We start from the raw sequence: 13987 nt of genomic DNA on the forward strand, positions 1-13987 counted from the left end.
CTACCTTTTTTCTACACTCTTTGCTTCATCGCTGAAAAGTTTTTGGCCCCAGCATATTCCTCTGGGGGCGAATAATAGAGCTGACCCATTGCCAAATATTTGCTCGGGGAGGGCCATAAGCAAAGCTTTTCCTTTATTGCAATGAAAATATTGTCCTGAGGGCCCCCGTTGCTCCTCCAGACTAATTTAATCAGAGTTTGTGTGTGTGTTCTCCCATGCTTGTCAATGTCCATGTGTGCGTGATTTTGTGTTCTTGGCTTAGTGAGTGAGTGGGAGTGCATATTGTCCTGCAGAGGAACCCAGCATGTGTCTGAGTGGATCAGGAAGAACCATGGCCTCCCTGACCACTTCCCTTTCAGCCACATCTGACAGTGTTGTGTAAACCATTTGTCTCTCTGGAAGGAAAGTCCATCGTTTATCTTCAGATATGTGTGTTAAGGGTAACAACATATTTTTTATCAGTTGATTGCCAGTCCTTAGACACAGTTCTGCTTTCGAGTATAGATTTGAACGCTCCTCTACCCTGTTTTGCCCCTTCGTCAGCAGAAACCACAGACAAACAAGATGATTTGTTGCCACTCAAGACTCTCTCTGCTGTAGTATTGATCCTATGGAGGATTTGATTTAGCAGTAAAGTCTGAATTGTAGAGGGGACATGCTCTAATGGGCATGCTGATTTCCCAATACCAATCGGATCAAAACGCTGAACCGGGTGCCTCTAATTTCAAAGGCAGCGAAAAGAGCCAAGTCTGGGGTTGCCACATAATTTATGTTTTTGAAGGAGTGTGATGCACTTGTGCCAGGCACTCTGAGCAGAGCCCAATTATCACAAGTGTTATTAAAAGAGTGGAATTCTTCATTCCTCTTTCATTAAGCCCGTCCGCGGTGCAGCAACAAGCTCGGGCCCCCTCGCGGCACGTACAAATCATCTCAGTGCGCCGTCAGATGCATAGTAATCAATTCATTATTTATTTCATTATCATTCCCTGACTGCAATTTGAGGCAGACGGTTTTATTATTCATGACAGGCGGCTTTTTGATTCCTGGGCATTTTCCTTCGCTCTGCTTTCCATTTTTTTTGCCGAACATAATCCAGATTTGTCATCCATTTTAATGCCGCCTAATTCTAATGCATGGAGAGGAGGAGGGCAAGATGCTGGAGTCTGTGCGCTCTTCTCTGGGTAATTAGATTGGTGTGATGTGGTTCAGCATTGAGTGCTGGGTTAGCCAGGTCATTAATCAGCCCTGTGGAGTACACAGAGATGGACAGATGTCCTTTGAGGGGTTTTGTGGCTTGAAGGAGGGAGGAAAAAAGGGGCAATAATCCTTCAAAACAGACCTTCGTCACATTCTTCCTTGTTCCTTTCATATCTCCCTCCCTCTTTTTCTTCTGCGTCACTCGTCTCCTCTTCCCCTTCTTCTCCCTCTTCTTCTTGAACATTCAGCCACATCAAGGGAGAGGAAGAATTGTGCATATTATCTGCCTGCGTGAGCCATGGCTTTCTTTGAAGCCTCAGAGGATGAACAGCGGGGGCCCGTGCAGCAGGTTGCGGCAAAAATAAATGCGGGCGCACACCCAGACTCCCCACCTCACACCCCGATCCTTGCATTTATGGACTCAGCCTGGTTCCAATAGGAAAACCTGAACGATGCATAACGTCGGGGAGGAAATACCTGCATCTGCACCACACATTTGCGTCTCCGAGGGGAAGATATATATTTTCGGAAGACACGCCACAGCCTGAGACGAAAGGGTCCCTCAGGGACCATCAGAGGGAAAATCTCCAAGATGCTGAGTAATGATGAATGGCTCTGTTGAATATATTGGAGAGGCGATCCGATGGCCACCAAGAGTCACCGCAGCATCTGAATGAGGCAGGACCGGATCTCCAAGACAACCGGGTCTGTCAGACAGCCGCCATTGATCACACACACGCACGCACACACACACACACAGAGACACACACACAACATGAATAATGCACGCTGTCTTGGAGAGAGCCCAACTGTCAATACCTGAAAGCCTCTTTATCGAGCATCACATAATGGCAATATACAGTACATGTTATCCCATATGCCAGGTTGAGGTGATTTATCCTTATGAGCTTGAGTAGTTCTTGCTCTCTATAATCATATGATTTAGCTACAATGGGTCCTGCCATTATCTTCAATCTTCTTGACCAGAAGCATTATCCCTGATTATGTTATCAGTATTTATGTATAGGCCTCTATATGTCTCTGATCAACGAAATTGTTTAATCATGAGAGGAGATAGGGAGCCACGCAAGTCCTTTTTCATGTGACAGGGGATGTCTGCTTTAGTCTCGCCCGTCTGGTAGATGAAAGTCCAACACATGAAAAGCATATTGGCGTTTGTTTACAAAATATGCTCCTTTATCCCCTACATGTGATAGCGATCTCAAGGCAAAGTCAACCATTTACAGAGGAACTTATCACGGGCTAACATGAGAGTTTAAAGCGCGGGGGCATGACCCATATTTCCTCACACGGATCCATAACACTGTTAGGAAAACAGCGTTGCGAAACCTGGGCCGCTGAACAAAGATAACAGGTTGCGTTCCACCGCCTGACCGAAACCAAACGACCACTAATTGCCGACTTCCTCGCTCAAAACACCGGTCTGGCCGGCCCCCGCCGTTTATCTCCTCCGCGGTCCAGAGTGCAGGGGCTCACGTCAGACGCTAAAGCGACGCGCTCCGCCATATCCTGTTTTCTTTCTCTCCATCATCCAAATGTGCTTTCAATTACCTCAGGTCAATGAGTTGCAGAAACGTCCTCTTCATCGCTATTGTCTCTCTCCCTCCGCCGCTGTCTCCGTTCCAGGGCTTATTGCCGCGCGGAGTGATGAGTAATTAGAATATGGACTGGTAATTAACAGCAGCTTCTCAGTTGATGAAGCCGAGAGAGAGAGAGAGAGAGAGAGAGAGAGAGAGAGAAAGAGAGAGTGCACAAGAGAAGCGGAGGCTGGCATGCGACTGCCGGTGAGATCATCATCGCGGCGTACAAATGGAAACAATGCATGCTGTCTGTGCCTCGCTGCTCCCGGGGCCTCGCTCTCAATTGGAAAATCAATGGGAGGACGGAGACCCGCACTCGAGTGGAGTAGCCCAAAAGTGGGACGAGAAATCGAAAACATGAAGGATGGCATGATGTAATGAAATGAAACAGCGCTGCGTTAAGTACCCCGGGACAGAAACGCAGCTCAGCCGTAATCAGTGTCATTTTCAGCGTCTGCATTCCAGACGAGGAAACTGCCCGAGGCTCTGGAGTCAGGCTTCGTCACTAAACGGTCATCCGCAGCCCCCCCTCGTCCCGGGACGGGCTCGTCAAGCAGCTGCCAGACGTGACATACCATAAGGTCATCCTCTCTTCCGTCCCGAGCATTGTTTCTTGGTTTCGTAAACGTCACTCAGCGCATTAGTCGTGTGTGTGTGTGTGTGTGTGAATGGCGGTGGAGGTAGAGTCTTTAAGATGATTCACAAGGAAGGAAACCTCTAAATCAACATCCTTCCTCAAACAGCTGGGACTGAAACCTTTAATCATGCGACGGTACATTTCCGGCATGCTGAGCTCACACACACTTCACAGTCACACACAAACCAGGCAACCGTTTTATTTTATTTTTAGTTGTCATCCTACCTGTACACGCACGCGGCAGAGCCTCTCCGAATCATCCTTCTTTGTCAGGGAAATAGATGATCGGCGCATGGGAAGATGTGCATAATTTAATGCCACCAAAGAGGTGTTGGGGGGGGGGGGGGGGCTAAAAATAAACTGTAATTCTGGCAGGTGAATACTGTGATAAATGGAAGGTCGTGAGTAGAGCTCATAGGTCCCGCAGCGTTTGAGTAATACAATTTTCATGAACGGAGGATTAATTACACTTTAGGGTAATGGAACTCTTCAAAAAAAAGCTTCCCGCAGCAACACCCAGGTGCTGCGGGTGAAATCAGGGGATGGACTGCTGTAACCTAATTTGGAAATGCTGCATCTGTCCTTATGGTTATGCTAGAGACAGATCTCTTAAGCCACATAGCAAAGTACCTGCATAGATCAATTCACAAACAATACCACATCTCTCTTATTGTCATACAATGGATATTCTAATCAGATTTTGTATGCAAAAACCAGATGGCTGTAGCTTTATCGTCTATGTAATGTCCTTGAATAATTGCAGGCTATCTTTCTTATGACTATCCCATCCTTTGAGATCCATAAAACATTCCAAAAAGTATTGAAATAGAAGGGTCGGGCCTCTGTCTCTGTCAGCCAGCTGCTCTTTGACTCTGGAACACTTAGGAGAGTTCCCTCCTTTTTCACCATCAGCATTTCTCTTGTTGTTGTTTTTTGGTGAGGGAAAAACGAATAAACTCATTCCCCCCGGAGGCTTCGGTTATTCACTCAGCAGCCCACACACACACACACACAGATGGGAAGCTATTTTTCCCCCCACAGTCGGGGGAAGGCAGAGAAATGGGTAAAAAAAAAAAAAAAAAAAAAAAGTAAAGTATTTTGGTAAACTTCTCCCAGAGTACGGATTGTTCCATACAACTTCCCTGGCAACTCAATTATAAGCCAATCGAGCAGCGAGAGATGGAGCTTTTGCAGCCCTCTGTGTTTCTCGAACACACCCCCCCCCCAACCCCTCCCATCCCCGTCCCCTATAAACCGCACGTCTCCTCGCTGCGCCCACACAACAATGACTCCAGCTTCCAATACATATCATGTGGCCTTGTTGTACATCTGACTCACACAGCGGGGAGACAATGCACTGAGTAACGGATAGACTTCGCGATCACGCCCCTCAGCTGTCGGCGCTGTCGGCGGATAATTGGGAAATTAACTCGTCAAACTTGTACAAACACAGCACAAATACATAAACACGCTGTCTGTCTGTCATTCCCCGCCGCTCATTGCCACACACGCCCGACGCGGTGGATTTCCGCACGCCGCTCTAATTGCGCGCACACCAGGCTTTAACGGGCCGACGCTACAAGCCCGAGCACGACTAATTCTTTTTCTGCCTTTCCGGTTTCATTAGCCCGCGAAACGACTGGAGCCGTGTACGCCGGGCTTGTTTTGCGAGGCACAGGGCTTTTTGAGTCATCGGTTGTGCCTCACAACGACAGGAAGGTAGAGAACAGCCAAAAGCGCACGCACACACACACACACACACACACACACACACACACACCTACACACACGCACACACACACACACACACACACACACACACACACACACACATTCCGGACCGCGTCGGAATCGAAAAAAACTCCTCAGAGACAAGGACACATCGGAGTCCCGCCCGCGTATCGGCCTCCCGTTGCTTTATGGAGAGTTTCGGAGAAGTGTGCGTGATTTCTTACCCGACCTGGCATGTTTATGGCGCAGGGTGTGTGTGTCCCTCCAGATATGAGTTACCGTGCGCCAGCGTGCCCCGGGAATGTATAGTGTCATTTGTCTATAGGCGGGGCATCGGTCCAAAACGCACCCTCCCCCGCTGGAGATTTAACAATACAGTGGATGCGGGACAGACACCGGCCTCGTTCTGTTAGATCAGCAAAGTCTCAAAATACATCCCTTTACATGCGGGCGTGGGAGTCATATTAAATCACCCTTTTTTCACACAGTGATTACAACACCCATTAGGCATGATTCAGCCTTTCAGGCGATGAGCGAAGATAGATGACGAGCCATTTATCATCTGGTAGCGTTGTGTTTTTGCCTGGGATCCGCTCTCTGTGCTCGGCTTGCGATTTTCTAAATGTCGGTTATTGGTTTATATAGGTCAGCTAAGGCTGTCCGGCGGCTCAGGGCTAAAAGAAGTCCCACTAGTGATCATTATCCCGGCCTGTTTGTTTTCAGTGCGGTCTCTGCGGTGTAGGAGCGGGCCGTGCTTTACATCCAGACGTCCTGGCAGCCTGTCTTCTCTCCCTGACCCGTGTAACCCCCCGGTCTGTTAGCGCAGGCCCGGCCTCCTTCCCCTGCCTGTAACAAGCAGCCATTAATAAATCATGCTTCGCTCATTAGCCAGGCCCTGTTATCAACCCGTGTCTGTGAAATTGATCTAGTCTGCTCTCTCTCTCTCTCTCTCGTCTTTCTGTGCTCTCCTCCACAAGAGACCCCGGCGTTCCTGTCCTCCACGTCCTTCCAGGCGTCACTGTCAGCCGCTTGTTTTTCCTCCCGTCTCTTAGCTCTCCCCTTCGTCTCCTATCGTCTCTTCTTTCCTCCCCTCCGCACTTCTCGCCCTTTCCTCTTTCCTCCCCCCCCCCCCCCTTCTCTCCTCTCATCACATCCCTAACTCCGAAGTAGGGCTCGACCAATTTGGGCTTTTGAAGACCGATACCAATGTTTTTGAAGCTGCTGATACGCTATATCTTTAAATTTGAACATTTTCAGGCCAACAAATTCCAAAAAAAACTACAAGTATTCAGTGTTTCCATAGGACCATAGGATTTTATTCTTGGCAGGTTGGAAAAGCCTGTAAAATACCTATTCAGTGGTAGGGGAATTAACTCTGGGATAGAGCTGTAATAAAGAATTATTTTACAAAAAACGTTATGGGACAAATGTGCAAAGAAATAAGATTTTATTGCAGGTTTTACAGACTGTTTTAATGGAGATGTGGTCAGGAAGGAACCTCCATCATATTAGAGGTGGACAAGACTGATTGGCCAGAGCAGATTTTTAATAAAAGGCCAATAAGAGCCCAATACAGTATATCGACAAAGTGATTTATCGGTCCAACCCTACTCTCTCCAATTCCCGACTCTCGGGTTCGGAGACCGCAAGGTGAATCGGAGCGCCGGCTGCCATATTGCTCAGATGACTGTTAATGTACTCATAAGGTGGGCCGCTCGATCACTCAGAAATGAAAGTGAATCCTGCAAAAAGACGATGGGCGCGGCGCAGCCAATAAGAGAGAGCACTCAGGAGTGTTCCCAGTTAGCCCCGGCCACTCAGTGCATTCCCACAGGCTCTTCTTCTCCATTACGCCTAATGAGACCCAATCAGGGAAGACCCTCCCAAAGGCCAAGTCTTCCCGTTCGACCGTTTTAGTATAAGCCTTTTCAGTAAGCCGCGCTGTCATTGGTCCAGATTGGAAAGGAGTCAGACCGGCCATTTGAAGCGAGACGTTAAGGACCCGCCTGGCCTAATACATGCCAGTATAGGCCTCACTGCCATCCGCCAGGCTTTTCCCATCCAGCACTGGCACATATAGCCGTTTACCCAACAGAGAGGAATTCATCTGCTGCGTTATTAAATGGGAACCGTCTGAAGCGGAGGGGATTTGATTTTGTCTCTATTTGCGGACCTAAAAGAAATCTGGGCCTTACTCAGTAAGCCCCTTGAGCCTATAGACAGGAACAAAAGTATTCTGTGTCTCTCCGTGTGACTCTTTCTGTTTTTTTTTCTTTCCCTCTCCATCCATCCAAATCCTTTGAGTGGGCGAGAGAGAGGCAGAGAGAGAGAGAGAGAGAGAGAGAGAGGGAGGAATGGCATGGAGAAGCCTCATTCATTGCCCCCATCTGTTTAGATCTTTTTTACTTCTGGAAGTGCAAGGCGAACTTGAGGAGAGGAGTGACCGGGGGCACTGTGGCATGCAGATGTTCCTTCCCCCGGCTCTTTGCTCTGAGTCATTAAGTGTGGTATATATAAGGCTGGCAGACAAAGCTATAGCTGGCTCTGCAGGGGCCGTATGGTTTTAACATGCTGGAGCTCCAGTCGGCTCGGGCCGGTTTTGGAAGCAGATCTCCTTCCCCCGGCTCTCGCATAAAGGATTTCACTGTTGTCATTCTTCCTTACGCACCCTCACACACCGGTATTCTCCTGGATTCAGTAATCTCCCCAAGACCCCGGTCATCATCCATCAGAGGCCGAGCCCCCGTCTCAAAGCCGACATCAAAGCCCCCCGTCTCTCATCGTGATCCGAAGAGCCCGTTCCCACCGACGCCCCGGCTTCCTCCGCACGCAACGCCATTACTCCTCATTAACGTCAGCTCTAACACTCGTTAAACAGCAGCCGCGCCGCTTCGGACGCTTCAGAGGAAGAGTCGGTATTCTCTTAAAAGCCCTCCAGTTTCATTTCTCACTCACACGCACCCCGCCCGCTCTTTTCCTCCGTTATGGATGGAGGGATGGCACGGCGGGGTTAAGTAGCCTTCCGCAGAGGTCAGAGGGAGACGATTTGTTTTTCGCTGGTGACTGGAAATATATGTGTGTGTGTGTGTGTGTGTGTGTGGGTCCCAGTAGGCCCCTAGCCAAGCCCTTGCAGTTAGACAGGCGTGGAGGGCCACAGACTGCACCGTTAAAAGGATTAAGAGCCAGTTGGAAGGCTATTCTTACACTTTGAAGTTTCGTATAAACAGAAGAAAGTGTGGCACATTGAAGGGTGTGTGTGTGTGTGTGTGTGTGTGTGTGTGTGTGTGTGTGTCCTGACAGTGGCGGTCATGGTGGTGAGCAGGCGTGATGGTTGGCAGACAGACACTCTGCTCCTTTACCAGTTCTGATGCAAACCAGTGTGTGTCTGCTCAGCATCTCAGGCAGTTCTGAATGCAGCACACACATACAGAACACACACATATACATTATATAAATGCATGAGCACAGAAAACACACACACACACACACACTGCCTGACCCTATTGCCTCTGGCTGTCTGCTTGTGAAAATATAATAGCCCTCCTGTAATGCACTGCAGTTCATGATTACTTTATAAAGCCCCTGCATATTTTAAACCTGCAATATTTGATATTCAATCTGTATCTCTCTTTCCTCTTGGCCGATTTTGATAATGTGATCGCGGGCTCCGTTCTATTCAACATTCACTTTTATCCAATAAGCTCTTGTCTCCCATCTCAGGAAATTAAGTTGTCATCCAGTGTCTCTTTCATTAATGCGAATATCATTTCATTGCTCTGTTTATTAAATTCCAGGCAGTGGCTGATGAGGCTATGGCCAGAGGTGACTCCAATAGCAGAGTTATATTTTTAACTCTCCAGCTTGTCAGTACATTATTAATGGGGATCCTGCGTTGAACACCTTTTTCTTTTGCGCAAATTATTCATGTGCGTGAACAGGCAAAAGCTTTATATTTCTAGTTCTTTAAGTTTCTTCTGCACTTTAAAAGGGAAAATCTCCTCTCTCTGTAGGTGAAATGTAAAATTCCTCTCCGGCTGCTTGTGCTTAACTCTCTCTTTTGTCTTTGCCCTCCTCAGGTGGACCTGGGGTTCTTGCGGTTCGTCTCGGCCATCGGGACCCAGGGCGCCATCTCCCAGGAGACCCGGAGGACCTACTTCGTCAAATCCTACAAAGTGGACGTCAGCTCCAACGGGGAGGACTGGATCACTCTGAAGGAGGGCTCCAAACAGAAGGTAGGAGAACAAGGAGAAACTGTCCTCTCTCCCCCTGCTTCCTTTCAATTCAGTCTATTCCTTGACTCTGGTTGGGAAATGGCTTTGAATTAGCCAACAAGTCAGAAAGTCACTCTCCTAATGAGCAGACTGGGTACTAACAGTCACTTATTTACCAAACATTAGATCAAGCTTTTAAGTGGACTAAGGCTTAATAACATAATCTCTAGGCTCTGACTAACGAGGCTAATAATTTGCATTCCCTCTCTCTCTCTAAAGTCACAAGATGACAGACCAAGGTAGAGTTGTCCCTAATTAGTTTAGGCGGTCAGTGGATACATAAACTTGTAATTCACTGCAAAGTCATATATATATATGTATATATATATACATATATATATGTATATATATATATATGAATCATATTTTTCTCTTGTGTGTCTCTTGTGTATCTTGAAACAAGGTAGAATAAGTCAGATCACTTCACAAGTATATTTTGAAATGATTTGATTAAAAAAAAATGTTGAAACCAGTTGATCTGCATTGGAAATAAGCAAAATCATCCAATGCTAGATAAACTAACTTTTTTAGATGGATACAGTTGTTTCCAGTATACAATCTGGATGCAGTCTCCATTCCTAAATAAGACTATGGAAGCAGGGACTAGATAAACCCTTTGATGTATTTCTGTGCATGTCCCGCCGCCCAGTGACTGTGTCACAGAAACCACCCGTGCAGATGTACTGCACTTGGAATGTCCCATTTCAGTACAGCAGCCAGCTGACTTGAATTGTGGTTTGGTCCATGTTCCCTTTGAGCTCAACAAAAGGGGGGAATACCCTGCTATATGTACTTGAGTCTCCGTCTCGCAACATGCAATTATGCACTTTACTTGGTATGGTAATATACCCACTGGTTGTGTGTGAGTGGATGGTATTTACAGCGCTAACGCAAGACTGCAGTAGCCATCAGGAGGGGGGATTTTGTGAGGAATGTAGCCTCTGTTTTGTGTCAGGCACCCGTCAGCTTGCCTTAAACGAAAAGGGGGACAACAAAAGACTTGATCAACAAGAGTTAAAGGGATGAGGGATAGAGGTAAGAATCAGGTTGTCATGTTTGAGCAGCTGCTAGAGGTGGGTCCAGGAGAGAGGGAAAAGAGGAGGAAGGAAAGGGAGGGAGGGCACGCTTGACCGGAGCGTGACAGGCTGTAACCATCGATCGCTGATCAGCCCGTCAAACAGAGCAGGTTTTGTCCATCTGTGCTGCTCTGGAGGCCAAACAGCCCCCGCTCTGCCTTTCTCTGTGGGTGTCCAAAGGGTCATGGAGGTGTGTGTGTGTGTGTGTCTATTTGACAGTCCTCAAGTTGCGTGACATGTAAATACCACAGGGGCGTTCTTGAGTGAAAGAGTGGCACAAAAAAAAAGAAGTTTTCTATAGCAAAAGAGCGTCCAAACAGCCGTGTTTGTGCTGCTGTGTACACACCCCCCCCAGGCCTGATTCTTTTATGGTCTCTCCAAAGTACACAGTCCCTTCTGCAAAGTGGCGGCTTAAAGGTGCCGTGGAAAGCCCGGCGCTGTGTGTGTGTGTTTTTTTTTCCGGGCTCTAAAGTGCTTTTGTGAGGAGTGGGACCATTTGCTAAATGCTGAGCCTGCAGTTTGGAGCCTTAGCGCGGCTCTGGAAAAAAGCCATTTTATAGTCGGCGAGCGGAGAGGAGAGGAGCCTCGGCGTGACATTTAAGAGAGTGGATGACTTTGTTGCAGGTCCCTTAGTGGCGTGGCTGACAGGTATTGCCCTGGGACTGGGCTGCAGAGGGCCAGGCAGGCAGGCAGCACGGACTAATGGCTCAGCCCTGTTTGCCGTTTCAGCGCCCCGGCCCGCTCCAGCCCAGATTAGCTGAGCTGGAGAGTGATGGTCACCGCACTGTCCCTCTCTCTCTCTCTTTTTTCTTTCTCGATTTCTCTCTTGCTCTCATTTTCCTTCATCACCTCTCCATCTCCCCCATCTCCTCCCATCTCTCTCTCTGTATCTGTCTGTCTATGTGTCCATCCCCGCTCCTCTCAGGGGGTAAACACAGCTGGACTCCTCTGTGCCCCCGTAGCCACTCAGCGGGCGAGGTCAGCGGGTCGCACGGTCACCGATGTGATTCAATTACTCACAACGAGCTGTGAGGGACTGCGGGGAGTTGTTCTGCTGGGTGGCCGGCCTCCTCGTACGGAGCTAGTAAACTGTCAGCCGACCCCAGGGGAGGAACAGTGACATCTCTGACCTTTAACCAAGACACTGCAGTAAAACTGTGAGCAGATCTGAGACAAGAGGACAGGAAATGGGGGCATCATGAGCCAATCTGGTCTTGTCAGTGTTACTACATACCGCCTCTGGTTACACAATCACAGGTCATCGTCTGTTTGTGCTGCAACATGTGGTGCGATAGGAAATGCTCTGAGATAATGTGGAAGCAATCACTCACAAGTAATCACTCCAGAGTTTATTAGCATTGGAAACAAGTGAAATTATGTCACGGCATTTGCAGATTTTTTTCACTTGTTTTAGGAAAAATATGATTTGAGACTCATCATTAGATTAAATACATATGTATACTTTCTGAGTTGCATCTTCCACTGCCTCGGCTTTCTCTCTCTGTGTTTAAGGCTCTCTCCCTGTGTCTCCGCTCAGCAAATTCTGTCAATAATTAAATTTTCTTCTGCCTCCTTCGCAGGTTTTCCAAGGCAACACCAACCCGACGGACGTTACCAAGACGATGCTGCCCAAACCCACGCTGACGCGCTTCGTCCGGGTCCGTCCCGTTACCTGGGAAACAGGCATCGCGCTGCGCTTCGAGGTGTACGGCTGTAAGATATCAGGTTAGCGCTGCTGAGACCCCTGCTGATACATACCTACACACACTCCAGCTCTGTGTTTTATCGAGCCTGCCACTGAAAACACCGTTACCAGCTAGTTTCCAATTAAACACGGGCCAATTTCGAATGCACTCACCAGATGAGATTATACTCAAAATAAAAAGGGATCATTTCTGCTTGTGTTCCTTTGTGCCGTTGGTTTGACTCCTTTTCTTGTTGCAACCTGGCTGCTATTTCCCCTCCTGGCCCCAGCAGCAGAAACACCTTACCTCTGTCAAGCATGAGAAGCTAGCTGTCTATGAGAGTCCTTCCTCTAAGGCTAAAGCAAGCTGCTACATAATGGAGGAGTGGCACATGAAGGGGGGGATTACGTATTTATGTTACCTGATGTTTAGATGTACCTCATTCAATATGAATGGAGCCAACAGCTGGCAGGCACACAAGCAGAGCTGGGGCCTTGTGGGCTGTATGCACACATGCTCTCTCTCTCCCTCTCTCTCTCTCCCTCTCTCTCTCTCTCTTTGTGGTCTATCTCCTCTCCCTCCCATCCCTCCAAAGTGCCAGCTCCCCTGCTGGTCTGGTCCCACCCTCCTATCCAGCCCCAGTCTGCTGTCTTCTGGCTATAGAGCTTTGGTTGTGGCAAAAGCTCATATCATCTCTGCCTCTTTGTCAATACTGTTATTTTAATGAGAGGGGTGGGTGTGTGTGTGTCTGTGTGTGTGTGTGTCTGTGTGTCTGTGTGTGTGGTTCACTTTCATCTGCGCGTGTATGTTTGTCAGCACATCTGTCTGCGTCTCTATGGGTTTATGAGCATGTGTATTGAATGTTTATTAGTGTTTGCGCTGTGGTGCAGTGTGCATTAGGCACAGCATTGTGTTTGCATGTGTGTTCTTATACTTTTTTAATTCTTGTGAGGAAAAAAGGATTATCACAAGGACAGAGAGATGAAGAAAATCCTTTTTTTGGTCCTCACTTCTACAAGGGTTTAGCGGAGGATTAAGAATTGGGTTTAGAGTTTGTAAGGTCACATCCATGTAGTGTTGCGCAGTCACACATGACATACGTGTAGCTGTGCATGTCAGGGCAGAGGGCATTGTGGTTACAGCAGGGTTACAGCTGGGGCGTGTGTTTTGGGCTGACGACCAGACCGCTGCACAGAGCGTAAACACATCACAGGAACGGAGGCACCGCAGGGCCTCCGCGGTGACGTCAGCACCCCTTGGTGCTCTGAAGACACTGCCAGCTCCAGTAGATGCTGGCGACACAGTCAGGGAGAGAGAGAGAGAGAGAGAGAGAGCTGTGAGGCGCTTGAGTGCCGCATAAACTCCTTGACTCACTCCGTCCTACCTTGAATTATGAATCCCTGAGACAAGAAATTCAAAAAGAGCTTCTGTTGAAAGAAGCACTGAGAGCTTTTTAATGTCTCGTCGCTTTTTTCTGAGAGACGCTGCCATGGTTCCAACCGACCAAAAAAACCGCATTGAAAAGCCTTAGACAGAAAAGGCTTGACATGAAACAGTGAGGGTGTAGAGCTGCAGGATGGAGAGCTAGACTTCAGAGGAAAGGCGGAGGTAGACCCCAGAATGCTCCAATATGTATTTGGTAAATCATTCTGGTCAGCGCCACGTGTGTCGCGTGCCTCTGCCGATTCATGCAGCTACTCATTAATAACCCCCACCCGCCCTGTTGTTTGTAAATAAGCCAGGGTGTGTGTATGTGTGTTTGTGATCCACCGCCGATGCTCCACCCAAA

At 48.2% G+C, this 13987-nt stretch overlaps 1 protein-coding gene across 2 annotated transcripts in view; it reads left to right on the forward strand.

Annotated features, from left to right (window-relative positions):
• Positions 1 to 13987, forward strand: part of nrp1a (neuropilin 1a) — a 65875-nt gene that overhangs the window by 37943 nt on the left and 13945 nt on the right. For both annotated transcript variants that reach the window (XM_071523454.1, XM_071523455.1), the window contains exons 8-9: positions 9243 to 9398; positions 12094 to 12238. In XM_071523454.1, coding sequence (XP_071379555.1) covers positions 9243 to 9398; positions 12094 to 12238 — 301 coding nt within the window. The remainder of the gene's footprint in view (positions 1 to 9242; positions 9399 to 12093; positions 12239 to 13987) is intronic.

This window comes from Centroberyx affinis, unplaced genomic scaffold (assembly GCF_046629955.1).
Source record: "Centroberyx affinis isolate AG114_WGS23_722 - 3 ecotype Tasmania unplaced genomic scaffold, CSIRO-AGI_Caff_v1 ptg001090l_1, whole genome shotgun sequence".
NCBI lineage: Eukaryota > Metazoa > Chordata > Actinopteri > Beryciformes > Berycidae > Centroberyx > Centroberyx affinis.